The 15,538-nt window shown below is 39.4% G+C and overlaps 1 protein-coding gene across 1 annotated transcript; it reads left to right on the top strand.

Moving 5' to 3' along the window:
• The first annotated feature begins 673 nt into the window (after positions 1-673).
• Positions 674-14,779, top strand: MCMBP (minichromosome maintenance complex binding protein). Its single transcript, XM_080597410.1, has 15 exons — positions 674-820; positions 2,708-2,848; positions 3,177-3,218; positions 3,700-3,801; positions 4,037-4,166; positions 5,652-5,803; positions 6,254-6,354; positions 8,198-8,367; positions 8,999-9,122; positions 10,925-11,042; positions 11,603-11,768; positions 12,758-12,891; positions 13,482-13,646; positions 14,033-14,121; positions 14,403-14,779. The coding sequence occupies exons 1-15, from the start codon at positions 689-691 to the stop codon at positions 14,527-14,529; spliced, it is 1,893 nt and encodes a 630-aa protein (XP_080453536.1). The 5' UTR covers positions 674-688; the 3' UTR covers positions 14,530-14,779.
• Positions 14,780-15,538: the final 759 nt, after the last annotated feature.

Here is a 15,538-nt window from a genome sequence, read left to right as displayed (position 1 = left end):
GAGCGCGGCCGGCCGGGCCGGGCTGCCCTGAGGGGTGGCGAGCCCCCGGGGGCTGGGGACGGAGGGAGGAAAGGGGGCGGGCAGGGCTCGGGGCTGCCCGGAGGCTGTGGGTGGGCAGCGGGCGGCCGCCTCTTTCTCCCCGCCTGAGGTGAGGGGCGGGCGGCGAGCCGCAGGGGCTGTCCCGGCCCGGGGAGCGGCTCCCAAATTTAAAATAAAAAAAAGCCGAGGAGGATTTTTGGCTGGGGTGTCGGTGCTGCTGTGAAGTGCTCTCGAGCCAGCATTGCCCGAGCACACGGAGGCTGGGGGCAGCCCCTGGGGGCGTCAGTTCTCTGCTCTGTACCTGCCCGCATGGCTCCTTGGCCACCGTGCACCTGTGACCGCTGCCAGGGCTCTTCGGTGCTAGGCTTGATCTTAACGAAAAGGACCGTGAAATAAAAAGAATTCCTTAGTGACCACACAGTGGAAGGTGGTCCCTCGCTTCGTCTAGTTTCTAGCAGGGTATATGGCAGTGTTTCAGAGCCCTTCTGCATTTCCAACAGCGTTTGTCTTAGTTTGCCTAAAACGGGGTAAGATAAGGAAGTCGGTACAATTGCAACACCCCAGAAGTTGTCTAAAATTAAGTCATTTGCTCAGAATACGCATAAGTGTTTGAACTGCTTACTAAGTTAACACATATTTGTTCAGCATTATGCTACGTGATGCTAACGCTCATGTAAATGTGTCTTGTTTTGTAGCCCAAAATCTTCCGAATTCTGATTGGGAAAAGAAGGTAACTGACTATTTCAAAGAGAAATTAAAAGAAAATAATGCTACTAACTGGGTAAGGTTCTTTTTTGTCATTCTCCTAGAGTTATGGAACTTAGGAATAGCATTCTTTTTATCTCTTAATTATTCAGGTGACCTGTTTTTAAGAAGCTCTTCCTTCTCATAAGCGTATTTCTACATTTTAGGCCTTTGTGATACAGATTAAAGCAACTGAAATGTAAATGACCTATGTAAAACAAAGATGTAAAATTCTAATTGAAACTGTAGAAGCCAATCCACTTGACTTTAGTGTACTGTTTTGCCCTGGGCCATAACTGCTAAATTCTGCCTGTTTGTACCATCATCCAGTAGATGGCAGGAGCTGACAAATACTGTCACTTCTGAAAGCGTTAACGCCGGCCCTGTTAGTCTGCAGTAAGTGTTTGTACACCACGAGTTTCTGAGCTGCTGTTCATAAACCCCTTCTCACATGACCCTTTACTGCAACGCTGGAAACTTCATGTGGGTTGAAGAAATACGTGCTTAGACTCTCACATTTGAGGAAAAAGTACTCTCTGCTAAAACCGTGCTATATTAGGCTGGGTCAGGCCTAGGTCTGGAAGTTCAGCAGGGAAGCTGTGCTTTAGGTTTAAAAATAAAGCATGCACACTTGAGTTGTACTGGTGACTTTTTTTTTTTTTAAAAGACTGTGGCAAAAACGGCTTCCTGGAACATCACTAAGTGGGTTAGAAAGTCTTGTGTCAAATCTGTTCTACCTAGGGCTAAAAAAAAAAAAAAAAGTGAAAACTATTTTTCTTCCTCTGTCAGTGAAAGTACTCTGTATTTAAATTTCAAAGACAGTTTACATCAAAGTATAAATGGCAAATTTGTGTTAAATTTGCAGCATAAGGAAGGAACTAAAAGCAAGCTCTCTTAGTTTCCTATGAGGGAGCATAGTCTTGTTTCTTAAATTGCTATTCCTTATAGGGACGGTTCTGTTTTTTGCTGTTTTAATATTAGATGTGTTTTTTCAAGAAAAACTTTACCCTTAAAATGGGAAAACTATTCTTATAGCAAGTCCCATTATTTCAAGATATACTACATACAAATGTGTTTTTTTGTTTCTTGCTTTTTTTTCTGTTGTCATGTTAGCATATGTGAAAAAGAGTTGCTCAGTGTGAGGGATTTGGAAATTGAAATATAGGTTTTCTGTGGGCTTTTGTTATAGAAATTGCATTTACATTTGCTACAATATCGCCAGTATGTAATATGTTGTAAAAGTGCTGTTAAATAAGATTAAAATAGGTAAATAAAATCCAATTTAGTAATTCCCAGTTAAAGAGTTAGTTTAAAAATTTGTTGTGGAGTTCACGTATGCTTTCAGTGAACCAAAATGCATTTGTTAATAGTGTAGTGTTGGGATTGAAAAATGAATGAGACTGGTGCCCAGAGATGCTGTGGCTGCCCTATCCCTACAAGTGCCCGAAGCCAGGCTGGATGGGGCTTTGAGCAGCCTGGGCTGGTGGGAGGTGTCCCTGCCCATGGCAGGATTTGGAACTAGGTGGTCTTTAAGGTCCATTCCGACCCAAACCATTCTGTGATTCTAGTTTTGGAACTAGAAGAGTTTAGGAACTGTTAGTATATGATAACACTAATTATTACACTTAACAGCTATTGCGGAAACTCCCAGTGTTGAGATACATGCGCTTTGTTACTGCTTGAATTATGGCACTAGAAATGGGGGGGAAAGTACCCAAAAAATACAGTGTGCTACCTGATAAGGCACTGAATTGTCAGAGGCAATTAATGCTATCAACAGCAACAGTTAGGAGTTTTAGCCAAGGAAAGGAGCAGTAGGATGTACCAGATAAAAATAAGTTGGTGACAGCTTTTGTGATGGTTTTGGTGTACTTCAGGGCACTTCTTGGTATGCCAGTTGTTTAGACCACGCTCTCTTTTATAGGTTCCATCGCTGAATGATGTTCCCGTACATTACCTGAAGCCCAACAGTTTAGTGAAATTTCGCTGCATGGTTCAAGATATGTTTGATCCTGAGTTTTATATGGGAATATACGAAACAGTTGACCCAAACACAAATGCACGTGTAAGTGAAAAACCAATTATTTCAGTAAATGCTTAGCATTTTTTCCGTTCTAGTCTTCCCATTTCTCTAGTTTCTGAGTTAAGTGTATGGAGCCTCGGCACTATCTGATAGTAATTCTGTTCTTATATTGCAAATGGTGTCAATGACATATATCTCTGCTTATAATTCTGTTGGAGAATTTGGGGAATAAAAAATAGTTTAAAAAATGAAAGTTTCAGCAGGATGTCTTTGAAGAACTTAAGACTGCAGTAATTTTGATATAAATAATTCATACTCAGGGTGCTGTCAGAAACGGAATGATTGTGTTGTCTTTTCTCCTTCTTGACAGGTTTTGCATTTTGGTAAATACAGAGATGTGGCGGAATGTGGGGTAAGTTACACAAGTTTTATGAATTTTGAGATGAAATATTGGACGGAAAGATGCAATTTCTAAGTGCAGTGTAGCTTACTTGGTGGTTATCAGTGGATTCTTGGAAATACTGTTCTTAAAACTCAAAATCTCAGGTTTGGACAGCAGAGTATTCCTAACTGCTCACGCACATTCTAAGTTCAGCAGGCTTCCAGCTATTCCTGTTGCATTTAACATTTGTTTTGCTTGGGTGGGGTCAGGGAGAAAGCACAAAAAATCTTGAAAATTTCTGCTATGGAAAACAACTAACTTTTGGTAGTAGAGTGCTGTTAGAATCAAAACATTATAGATGCAGACTGTGTAGGTTCCCTATTTCATGGGAATGTAATAGCGCGTTTGTTGGAAGTTCTGGCTAAGTAACCGTATCTATGGAATTAGTTTTAAAAACGAAAAAACTGCTCTAATCAGATTTTTAGTATCATCATTTCTGTTGGTATTGTAGCCTCAGCAGGAAATTGATCTGAACTCCTCGCAAACAGTCACCTTGGAGAGACAGACATTCTACTGCGTTCCAGTGCCTGGGGAATCAGCATGGGTGAAAGAAATATCCTTTTTGTCTGGGCTAGTGCTGTTGTTGGTGGGTTGTGTCCATTTTCAACAAAGCCAATGATTGCTAAAGCAGGTTAATTACGTATTTGTAGAGATGTCATCAATGTAAAGGTTTGCATCACTATTTTAATATCTTGTTCAAAATAGGATAGTCGCATTTTGTTACCAAAGCTTATTTTGCCTGGATTTTCTCAACTGAGTATGGTGTTGTCCTTAATCCTCAATTTTACGCCTATATCAGTGCAAGCCAAGCTCGAGTTAGTCCTTCAACATCCTACACACCAAGTCGCCACAAGAGGAGCTATGAGGAAGATGAGGATATGGAACTGCATCCATCGAAGCAGAAAGAGCAACATATAGGTAATACAAAGAATCGATGACTAGGTATTAGGGTATTCTACCAGAATTGGCAGGAATTTCATGTTTAGAAATTGAAATGTTTTCAGTTGTTTGAACCAGTAGTGTTAGTGCAACCTTCATAACTAACTTGGTGGCTTTGTTGAAGTCATCAGTGGATGAAGTAGTGTGGGAGAGCCTATGGTGTGTGCTTGGATATTGTATGACTTGTTGGTATTAGTTCGTAGAGTTAGTAACACGATTCCTAAAATAAACATTTTGTTCAGCAGCACTTGTGTATTGCATTTCCTAAATGACAGCACGTTAAGGGATTTATGGCAGCAGGCTGAAATTTAGGAGTTCTTATTTAATTTCCAACTGTAGAGTGGATTTAAAGATAATCTGGAGAAAATCACAATTTCTTCTGTCTTACTGTGTGTGGATGTCACTGTGTAAACTGAGGCCAAACTGCATCTTAATTAGATGATTCTTTGATGGAAACAATAGTGCACTTCTAAATACATATCCTCCAGGCTTCCCTTTTTTAGCTCATGCAAGATTTACTAATCTAAATTTGTAAGGGAACCAGATAAATACCAGATTCTTTGTAGCGTCCTGAGGAAAGCTAGAAGTAACCTTTGAAGATGATGATATTTCCAAAACTAGCTGAGTTAGGATGATATGCAATGCCAGCTTATTTTGTGATCTGTTTGTGAGCTATTTGTTTCAGTGCTTTTCTCTGGAGATGCCACTTAAACAAAATCCAAACCCATGCTATGCTGGTCTTTTTTTTTTTTTTTAAGACTTGGACGAGCTGTCTTTAGAACAGAAAAATGTTCTTCTCTTCTTTTGAAGAGAAAATGGTTTAAAATTATCAGACCAATTAAAGGAATGAAAATGCAGAAGCTATTGCTTTCTTTTATTTGGTGTTTTATGTCCATGTGGTTTGTTTGCTGAATTTTAGGGTTTTATTTTTGTATTTGTACTGGTTTGCAAATGTTTTATTAGGTAGTTTAGACTGTTTTGTCTTCGTATTTGGACTGATGAATTGCAGCTTAGATTTTTCTAGCTTTGTTACTGCTGAACATCTAATGAGGTTCTTAATGTAGTCTGTTGTGTTGATGTATGCTCTCACCTTTAAAAGTATCTAGTTAAGCTTGAGATGCAGAAAGATACCCGCCTGTGCAGTTCTACAAACTTTAGAATAATTTAGCTGATGCAGTTGAGGCATTACATTTTGAAAATCAGGTTGTTTGGTCATGTTTTACGAAGACTTTGCTGGTTACTAAGAGACAAGGATCTGCATGCACACTCCTGCTTATCTTGGTGAAGTAAAATAGGTGAAACTTTTCTGTTTTGAGGCAGAATATTCTCTGTAATATACTGCTTTTTTAATTTTTTTTTTCCCCTGGCTTCTTGTTAAATTAGTTTAATTCTTTGTTGCTTGCTGCAGGAAGTTGTTCACTTTGCATTTCCGTTTAAAGAGCCCATGAATCCTCTGTTTTTCAGGCAGCGGAGGTGATATCCATGGATGTGGGGAGCCAAAGAGATTAGAAACTGAAGCTTCTGCGGGTCATCATCTCATTTCTCCCAACTGCTCCCCTCCTCTTGACTTAAATTTTCCATTGCCAGGAGAGAAAGGACCGGCATGCCTCGTAAAGGTAAGACAGGCAGAGAGATGATGAGCCTGACTGTGGCCCCAGTAAGGCAGGCAATCTGAAGTTAAAGTGCAAGTAGTCCTTAGCTTATAGGCACTGTTGTCTTTCAAGTCCAAAAATCTTGTTTCTACAAATAATTGCATTATTTCTCTTCACTACTGCTCTCTTTAAATTGCTGAAATCATTCAACAGCATTCATTGGATCTTCTCTGCTCTTGATGCTCTTGGTGAGGGACAGGAAGGAAGTGTTACCAGATGTTCAAGTATGGAGCTGATGCTGGCTTCTGGTTCTTTGCTTTTAGGATCTGCCCTCTTAAAGAAAAACTTGTGATAAAACAAGCAAAAAACCAACACGCTAGACACTTCTGTATTGTATTTGAAATAGTCTTTAATTCTTTGGCATGCTGCATTGAGTATGAAACTTCCAACACAAAACTTCTCCCTCTGTGGCAGGTGTATGAGAGCTGGGACAGTTTCAAAGTCAATGACGTTCTGGAGGTGTATGGCATTCTGTCTGTGGATCCAGTGCTGAGCATAGTGAACAATGAAGAAAGGTAAGGCTTAGCTGGCGTGTGATTCTGAAATGCAGGACATTTTTTTATTTTAATGGGCAAAATATTTTTTGGTTATCCCTTTAATACAGACAGGAAGGTGTGTAAATACCTAAAAATAGCACTGAAGAGATGAATTTTGTTGCTTAAAAGCTTGATATGGAAAGCGTTAGATCCACAGTCCTGTAAACTGAAGTCTATTGTACTCTGGTACGTCCATACCCTTGGATACATGATGTGTTATTTTCTAGGTTGTTGTACAGTCTGTAAAGATGAAGTGCTTCTGTAGCTAAACACTCTGTGAGCTTTCATGCCTATTTAACGTTGTGAGCAAATGAATAGGGAACAGAGCTTTAAAATGATAAAATATGCCTTTAAAATTTGTAATTCCCTGAGAGTTGTTACCAAAAACAGTTCAGTAAAATAATAAAAACAAACAAAAAAATGTATTCATAGATGTTGAAAGTGACCAAAACGAGTGTAAATCAGGATGAATTTTTCATTAATTAAGTCGTACCATATTATACTGCTGGTAGAAACTTCTGGTTTCACCTGCTGTTCTGTGATTACTTACTTGACAAAATACAATATAACCCAGAGAGATGCAAGAAATTGATTACTAAAATAATCTTAACAACCTATCTAACACAGGTACTATTAATGCCTTGAGCCACTGTGCTTCAAATAAATTATTCGTGTTGGTAACTTTATCTTTTTGATAAGTACAATATCAGGAGTGCAGTGTGAGTCCTTTACAGTGCCAGCTTCTTAAAAGGAACTCGGCCTGGTCAGCTGCTTTTGGTTATCATCTTTCTGACAGAAAGCTAATCCTGGATTGACAGCTCAGTTGGTGTCATAGATTTATTTATTTTTTCCTGCGTGTCATTCTGTCACAAATAGACAAAGTGGCAGCGTTTACCAATATTTTCAAATGCGAAGATGCTAAACGAAGAAGTTTCTTTTAGTAGAAAGAGGTGGCAGTCTGTCAGTGGACTGCTGAAGAAACCTTGAAGCCATGAAGCCTTTCAGCTTTTATGACCTGTAAAAGTTTATCAAATTTATACTGAACTTCACCGTAATCTGATAGAGTCACCTTTTGGATTGTAGCTTCTACATAACAAATGAAAACCACCTGGAAGAGATTTTTTTTTTTTAAGGCATCATCAGGAAGGCCTAAGCTTGTATATCTGAACTTCTAGGAGGTAATACCTGCAAGTTTGAGTTAGGTATACTGGGATTTTTTTACTCAGCCAGTGTTGTAGCTGTTACATGACTGTCCAGAAGATTTTGCTGTCAATTTCTGGAACCCAGGTAGAATATGAAAATCCCACAAAGGCATACACAGACAAATGTAATAGATCGTTACCTTATTTATTGAAAAGTTGCTGTGGAGCCTTTATCCGGTGCTTGCTGGATGGAACAGTAAGTAACATTTCACGTTAAGCTGCGTCTTATTAAGTGGTGCAGCAAATAATAAATGTGGTCTGTTGTTGGGTTTTGTTTGGTTGTTCTCTTGTTTTGGTTTGGTTGGTTTGGATTTTTTTCCCATAAAAATAAGAATCAATTACTTTATGAAAATAATAGGATCCAACTTCTTTGATCAAGCATGCTTTGGTGGTTCTGTATTGTTGGTTATGTAATTGTGGTTTAGTATTTATGGTGCTTATAATAATCATAAAGATGACAGTTCTTGTGGTTTGAGTACAGGAGCAGTTGCCAGGCATTGGGAGCGGATGTTGGGAACGCAGACACGCTGTGTTTGTGGCATGGTCCCAGCTGCACGTGGTCAGGTGGAGAAGTTAGTGTGGAATGTTCTGAAGTTCAGTTGTGCTCTGCCCTTTCCTAGGGATAACTCAACCCTCGATCCTATGGAGTGCATGGACACAGTAGAAGAGCAGAGAGTACACAGTCCTCCGGCCTCCTTAGTCCCCAGAATCCACGTGATTTTGGCACAAAAATTACAACACATTAATCCATTGCTGCCTGCCTGCCTTAATGAAGAGGAGAGTAAAACCTGTGAGTATCTGAATTTGACTTCATTCAATGTACATGTGAACCTGCACTTTGCTAGCACATGTGAACAAATGCTTCTTGCCAGTGATCCATGCACCTCTGAGCGAAGCTTTGTGTTTAAATCTTTCTAAATGGAGGAGCTGTTCAATGCTACAGAACTGGACAAGATACAAATGTCTGTGTTAATGCGATGCTTATGTGCTGCTTTTTCTGAAATAAATGTGACTTAAATGAAACTTGCTCTGGATAAAGCCCAAAGACTTCACCAAGTTTTTCAGCCGTAAGATTGCTTACGTTGCTTTCAAATGGAGTAGTGAATTGCTGGAAAACTAGATTTCCAATGTAGCATAACCATGAAAATAAGAAACATACAGCGTAAAGAATCGTGATACTGTGAAGATAAGAAGGCAATTCTGTTCTTAAGTAACTGTGCTGTTCTTTGTGGCCTGTATGACTGCTACCCAAAGCCAGTGATACTCAGTGGGAAACTAATGAACATTTATTTTTCCTAGACTGCTTTGGAGTAACCATTTTTCTTCATCTAACTGTAACAGAAAGTAAGCTTTTATGTAGAGGAAAGGGGGTAAGGAACAGCACATTTTCTGATATTTGTTGTCTTCTGCTCTTTTAACAGTCGTTTCTAACTTCATGTCTGAGCTGTCACCAGTTAGAGCAGAGTTGCTTGGGTTCCTCACACATGCCTTCTTGGGAGACAGTTTGGCCGCCGAGTACCTTATATTGCATCTCATCTCCACAGTGTAAGTGTTTTGGTGTTGAAGAATTTCTGTGCTGAGAATTTATATATTCATCTTTTAAGACATTTCCTTTTGGGGGGTTCTTCACCATTCTGCAAACGAGTGGCAGAAATAGTTTAAATATTATTCCAGCAGTACTTTGTCCACCTAAAGTTGTCCTGTTGTAATAGACACAGTAAATATATTTCATTGTCTGAAATACCAAAAGTTTTGGTAAAAGGTTAGTTCCATGTTGGTGTATCCGTTCAGTGTTGCTTTGAGAGTTGGACAAAATCTCCAAAATAAACAAGTTTAAGCAGAGGTAGGGAAAAAATCTTTTTACCACTAACTTTTTGTTGAGTAGGACATACAACTGGCTTCTCAAAGATGGCATTTACTATCTTTACTTACCAACTGCAGTGGTTATTGTTTCTGTAGTAGAAGGTACAGAAAGGTGCAGTCTCGGACTGTGTTTAATTAAATGTAGGCATTTAATGATAAGTTCAAGTGACTCATATTTAGCAAGCAGTAGAAATTTGCCACCTGAGCTGATGCTGTAGCTCAGTGCGCGTGCATTTTGATCTACCTTCATTGCTGATTAAAATGAATTTGCGTAATGTTCTCTTACGTTGGCTTAAACTGTCACTGGATGAAAGAGCACCATCCTTTGACTCATGAAAATTTCAGGTGTGAAACTTCAGGCAATCTGTTTTGAATGGATTATTTGCTAGGTTTTAATTTTAGACTTTCTTCAGAATGGATTCCAATTTTTTTTTAAATGTAATTTGTATACAAACCACTTATTCTATGGTTTTCAAAAATCCCATTTTGCTACAAAGTGAACAACCACTAGAGGAAGTGTTTAGACAACGCTCTCAGACATAAGGTCTGATTTCTATTTTTTGTTGGTGGTGGTTTTTTGGTTTGTTGGTTGTTTTTTTGGGTGGTCCTTCACGAAACTGGCAGGCAGATGGGTCCTTGTGGGTCGCTTCCAGCTCAGGATATATTAGACGATGTTTTCAAACCAATGTATGAAAAATCTAGTACAGCACAGATGTCTAATAATAGTCATTTCAGAGCTGTGAGTGGAATCAACATCTTACCTTTGTCATACCTGCAACTGATGGGTAAAAACCTACCAAGGTACTTCTCGGCATCAGCAAGACAAGTAGTATCAGCATAGATCCAGTCGTAATGCTGCAGCAGCGTAATCACCAGCTGGAAGGCTTTCTGCTGGCTTTGTGTACAGTCTGCCCAGAACCCTTGTCCCTAATTCCCATATAAATACACATACTTCAGTATCAGTATGCTTTTTTTTACGTAAGCACTTTGTTCTCTTGGGTTAGACTGCGAATGCTCTAACACTTAAGACTAGAATGTGTTTTCCCTCTTAGTTGTATCACAAAAAAAAAGTTGAAATTTGTCAAGAATGGGGAGAAGAAATACGGTAAGAAGAGGGAGAGGAAAGCTGAGGGCAGGTAAAGGAAACGAACAAGCGTAATAATTAGGGAAATTAAGCAGTAAGAAAGAAAAAGGTTGAAGGAGTATTTACAACAGAACACAAGGAGAAGAGAACATATCACAGGATCTTAAGCTCTGTAAATGTACTGCTTTTGTGCAATGCTGCAAAGCCTTCCAAAGCAGTGTGCAGCCTAATTTAGCTCCTCGGATGCTGGAGAAGGAGGAAAAACAGGACTGTTACTATGTATGTATCAGCATTGAAACCCTGCTAGCTATCAGAGGTGGCACGCAGCACTCAGACGGAGTGGTATCTGTGATCACGTGCTAATCAGATGCTTGCCTAACCTGTTTTGCTTTTGGTTCAGTTACGCAAGACGAGATGTGCTTCCTCTGGGAAAATTCACAGTCAACTTGAGCGGATGTCCAAGGAACAGCGTCTTCACAGAGCACATATACCGCATCATCCAGCAGCTCGTTCCAGCAGTAAGAGCGATGGCATTATAGTCTTGTAATGTTTTCAGTCATAAATGCTGGGCAATTGGTTCAACCAAAAAAACTTAGTTAAAGGCAAGCTCCTTAAACAAAGGTCCTGATAGCCATCTAAAGAGCAGATAAAAATGGAGATACTTTATTTTGCCTTTCTGGATTGATTTATCTAAATGTATAGAACACTTAATTATCGTGTCCTTACTGTTCATACCCGAGTTTGTGGATACTGTTCTGCAGAAAGTTCACAGTAATTTGATTTGGGGCCATAGTAATTATATTGCATCAATAACTTATTGGTGGTTTTTTGGTTATTCTAGGCGTGCAATACAGGCGTTATATTTGAGTTCTTAACAGAATTATTTTCCTTTAGGAATCGTTTTTAGGCACTTAACATAAATGTATAGGATAAAATATGTTCTGTGGCATGGTAACAAGTTTTGTTTTGCTTGCTGTGGAGGTTCACAGTTGCAGCTCATGCTAAAGGAAAAACTACTTACTTACTAGGGACGTTGGAGGAGGGGAAACGCACTGATGAGTTTCTTTTCCCGTTACAGTCCTATCGCCTACAAATGACAATTGAAAACATGAACCATTCACGATTTATCCCACACAAAGACTACACAGCTAATCGCTTAGTCAGCGGAGTCTTGCAGCTTGCCAGCAACACTTCCCTTGTAGTAGATGAGACTCAGCTTGAGCAAGGACAGCTTGACACAACAGGTAGAGTGTTTCTTTTTGTTTCTTTAATTAAAAAGTGTGTATGTAGACAACAATGTTATATTTCAAAGACAGTAGTGCTAATTGTGTCCCAGTGATCATTTTCTATTACGGAACTGTTGGTTTCCATATCCTATTTTGGTGTTCAAAGTAGTGTGCTGCCTTCTCAGACAACTTAGAGCATTATCTATTTTTTTCCCCAGCTGTTTTTGCTTTCTGGAAGCTTCTGGTATTTTGCTTGGAGGTGCTGGTATTGAGTCAAAATGAATAGCTCTTCAATGAAAAGTCCTACACTTAGTTTTCCCAAGAGTCCCTCTGCTGGGAAGTAATCTCTGTCCTAGACCACAAATGGCTGATAATGAAACAAGATGGTGCCCTGCTTAGTGTAGGTGCATTGTAGAGTACTCTGGACAGCGTATTTGATACTTGATGGAAGAGGCCACTGATTTGAATAAGTCTTAGTCCAAACTACCATTAGAACGGTTTCAGTTCCACCTAACGGTTTTAGTTCCACCTAGGACAAGCCATTTCTGCAATAGTTTGACAAGGTGATATATTTTTCAACTGTCCAGTCTTGCTGGCCGGCCAATCTAATGATCTATCTCCAGCAAGGCTTTTTTCCTTAGGCTGTTAATTCACATTTGTATTCTGTCACATAAGTCATAGTGCTTTGTCCTCTTCTGAGGAGAAAATTTTTCTCTGTAAGTAGTTATCTGGCTTTGTAGAAGTGGTGAAAACCTATTAACACTTCAACACCTCTTTAAGTCTAAATTTTCTCTGGCCTAGTTTATTTCCATCTTAATAAATGGTTGTGTCTATATGGAAGACAGCACAGACACACACAAAAAAAAATGTTTGCAAGAATTTTTCTAGAATTCCTTTTTTTTTTTTTTCAAGATTTTTTCAAGAATTTCTGTTCAATAAAAACTCGGGGAGGGATCAGGTCTGACACTTAAGACCATTTTTCAGAGAATTTTTTCTGGCTTTTCTAGGTGTACATAATGTGAAAGCATTGGGTAATCTGATAACTTGGCAGAAGGTGGATTATGATTTCAGTTACCACCAGATGGAATTCCCCTGCAATATTAACGTTCTGATCACCTCAGAGGGCCGATCACTCCTACCGGTATGGCAAAGTCATCTTGAATTTGGGGAATCATTACAGTTGGTAGCTACTTAAAACACTGAGCGTACCATTCCAGGGACAAGAGAAGGCAGGGGAAATGTTTTGTGAGCAGTGGTGGGTATGAGAGATTCACCTTCCGTGCCTCTTGATTGGAAAAAAAAAAAAAAAATACTGATGGCACTGTCTAATGGCTGAAGTTGCTAATGGATATCGCACCGATGGGTAAAGTCTGCAGATAGCCAACTACTCTCAAAGCCTTCCTGTACAGCAGCTTCTGCGGGCATGGGTGTATGAATAATGAGCAACAGATCTGGCAGTGACCCTAGCAAAAGTGCGTAGCCTAGCCTTACACATCTCTGACCGCTTGCTTTCCAGCTTTATGACCTGAGAAGTTGCTCTTGCCTTTAAGGAAAACCAATTCCTGCTTGAATAAGAACTTCACGGTGGATTTCATAAATGGAATTATTAAATATTTTAAAAAATTACTTTAGTTCTGGGAAATAGTGAGTTTTGTTACCTTAGAGGTTAAATAAATCTTGGAATAGAAAAACATGATGTGAAAAGGGATGATGTGTGATTTTATTTTTCAGTCAGATTGCCAAGTCCACTTACAACCACAGATAATTCCACCAAACATGGAGGAATACATGAACAGCCTCCTAACAGCAGTGCTCCCTTCTGTGTTGAACAAATTTCGAATCTACCTAAGTTTATTGAGGCTGCTTGACTACAGTATATCTGATGAAGTGACCAAGGTATGGAAGATTTCATGAATACCTTTTCCATTGTCTTATTTGCTAAGAAAGCACCTTAAGAGAATGTTATTGTACTTGTCTATTGCTTTCCCTGGCAGTGATTGTTGGAAGCTTTCTTTAAAAATCAAAAGCAGTTTCTTGCCCTGAATGTGAATTCAAGGGTGTGTAGTCGTATTTCAGTGTATACTTCAAATGCATCCTGCTTTGTAAAACTCATTTTGAGAATAATTACTTTCAAAGATGAGCTAGCCTATTTTTACCCCAGCTGGCTTCCTGACAATGTTTCTCCTGTAATTTAAGGATAAGTATGGTGTTTAGCTCCTTGAAGGCTTATCTGATATTGAAGATCCTTTTTGCTGCTCAGTTACGTGCTGTGTTGTTTGTAGGCGGTAGAAGAAGACTTCGTAGAAATGCGCAAGAACGACCCTGAGAGCATAACAGCTGACGATCTGCACAGAACCCTGCTGGTGGCAAGGTGGGTAGCAGCGTGGTCAGACTGAAGGCTTTCAGCAAGCTGGGAACAAACCAAGTCTGCAGTTTGATGATAGTTGCATGAGGCTGGCTAGCAAACGGAAGATGGAATCTGTGACAGAAAAAAGATTCTTAATTCAGAGTATTTGAAGGCAGAGTACTGCCTTCCCTCTCTTCGTGTGCTTTCTCTTTCATAAGCTACTGAAAGAAAACTGGTTTTGTGCTTCTGGTATATCAAGTTCGACAGCGTGAACATGCTCGTAACTGTTGTTTCTGCTCACTTAGGTTCCTGTCTCTCAGTGCGGGGCAGACAACGCTGTCAAGAGAGAGGTGGCTGAGGGCAAAACAACTGGAGGCACTACGTAAAGCCAGACTTCAGCAGCAAAAATGTGTTAATGGGAATGAACTCTAATGATCTGTGGATGTCACTGAGAATTTGTGTAATCCTCCATGGAACCCATACTAAATTGGGATATTGTTTATACCAGTTTTTTTGTAGATAATTTATACCAAAATGTTATGGATATTTACCCATGCAGTCTGAACACACTATCTCTGTTCAGCCACTCAAACATATTTTATGAAATTTTTTTGGAGCCTGTTTTGTAATTGAGAATTGGTAACAAGGAGCAAATTGTTTGATATTAAACTTTAATACTGAATGTGTGTAAAGTCACTTCCTTTAAAAGTAGAAAAATTTAACTGAAATAGGGGTAGGCTCTATTCTGAAATAAGTGTGATGGAATTCTCGAATGGCGTAATTTTGAGGACCAAAGGTTTCTGCTAAACAGCTTATGTAGGTGAAACTTTGACTTCAGGTATCTGAACCTGTATGCTGCTCTTCCTGCATGTTGTTGCCCTCTGAGCAGCAGCATAATAATGACTATAGTGTGATGGAAATTATTTGAAATTATGTAAAATTCTACTAGGAAAGATATCCTTACTGTATTTAGAAAAGACTAACTTCTAAATTCCCCTGAGCTTTCAGTTGGTGTAACTTCTAAAAGATAACTCTAACGGGAGAGGGGTGATACTCATGTACTTGTACAAGACATCCTAATAACTCTATTACCAGTAATGCACCATTTTAATTCTTTGAATAGTATCAACTAAGCATTAAGAAGGGTCTACCTATCTTACCCACACTGCACAGGGTGCACTGATTGTCAGGTCACACTGCCCCAGTGTGAACGTAACGTGCAGTACTGGTCTCACGTAAGGGTGGTTTGAGTGAAAGACTGCACCACTGCAGGGTCAAGGTCTGCTATGGAGTCAGGGTCATGCAGCAAGACTATAATAATAAGCAGGGCTGTCCTTGTGAGGAACTTAGGAGAAGGCTGCAAGACTCAGGGTAGTGTTGGTTAGTTAATTATAAAGAAGACAAGATAGCGCTTCACTTCTTTTATGAACAATAAAAGAAG

The sequence above is a fragment of the Anser brachyrhynchus genome, assembly GCF_964034855.1.
Source record: "Anser brachyrhynchus genome assembly, chromosome: 6".
NCBI lineage: Eukaryota > Metazoa > Chordata > Aves > Anseriformes > Anatidae > Anser > Anser brachyrhynchus.
Note: the sequence above shows the minus strand (reverse complement) of the source record. Positions and strands in the feature narration are given on the sequence as shown.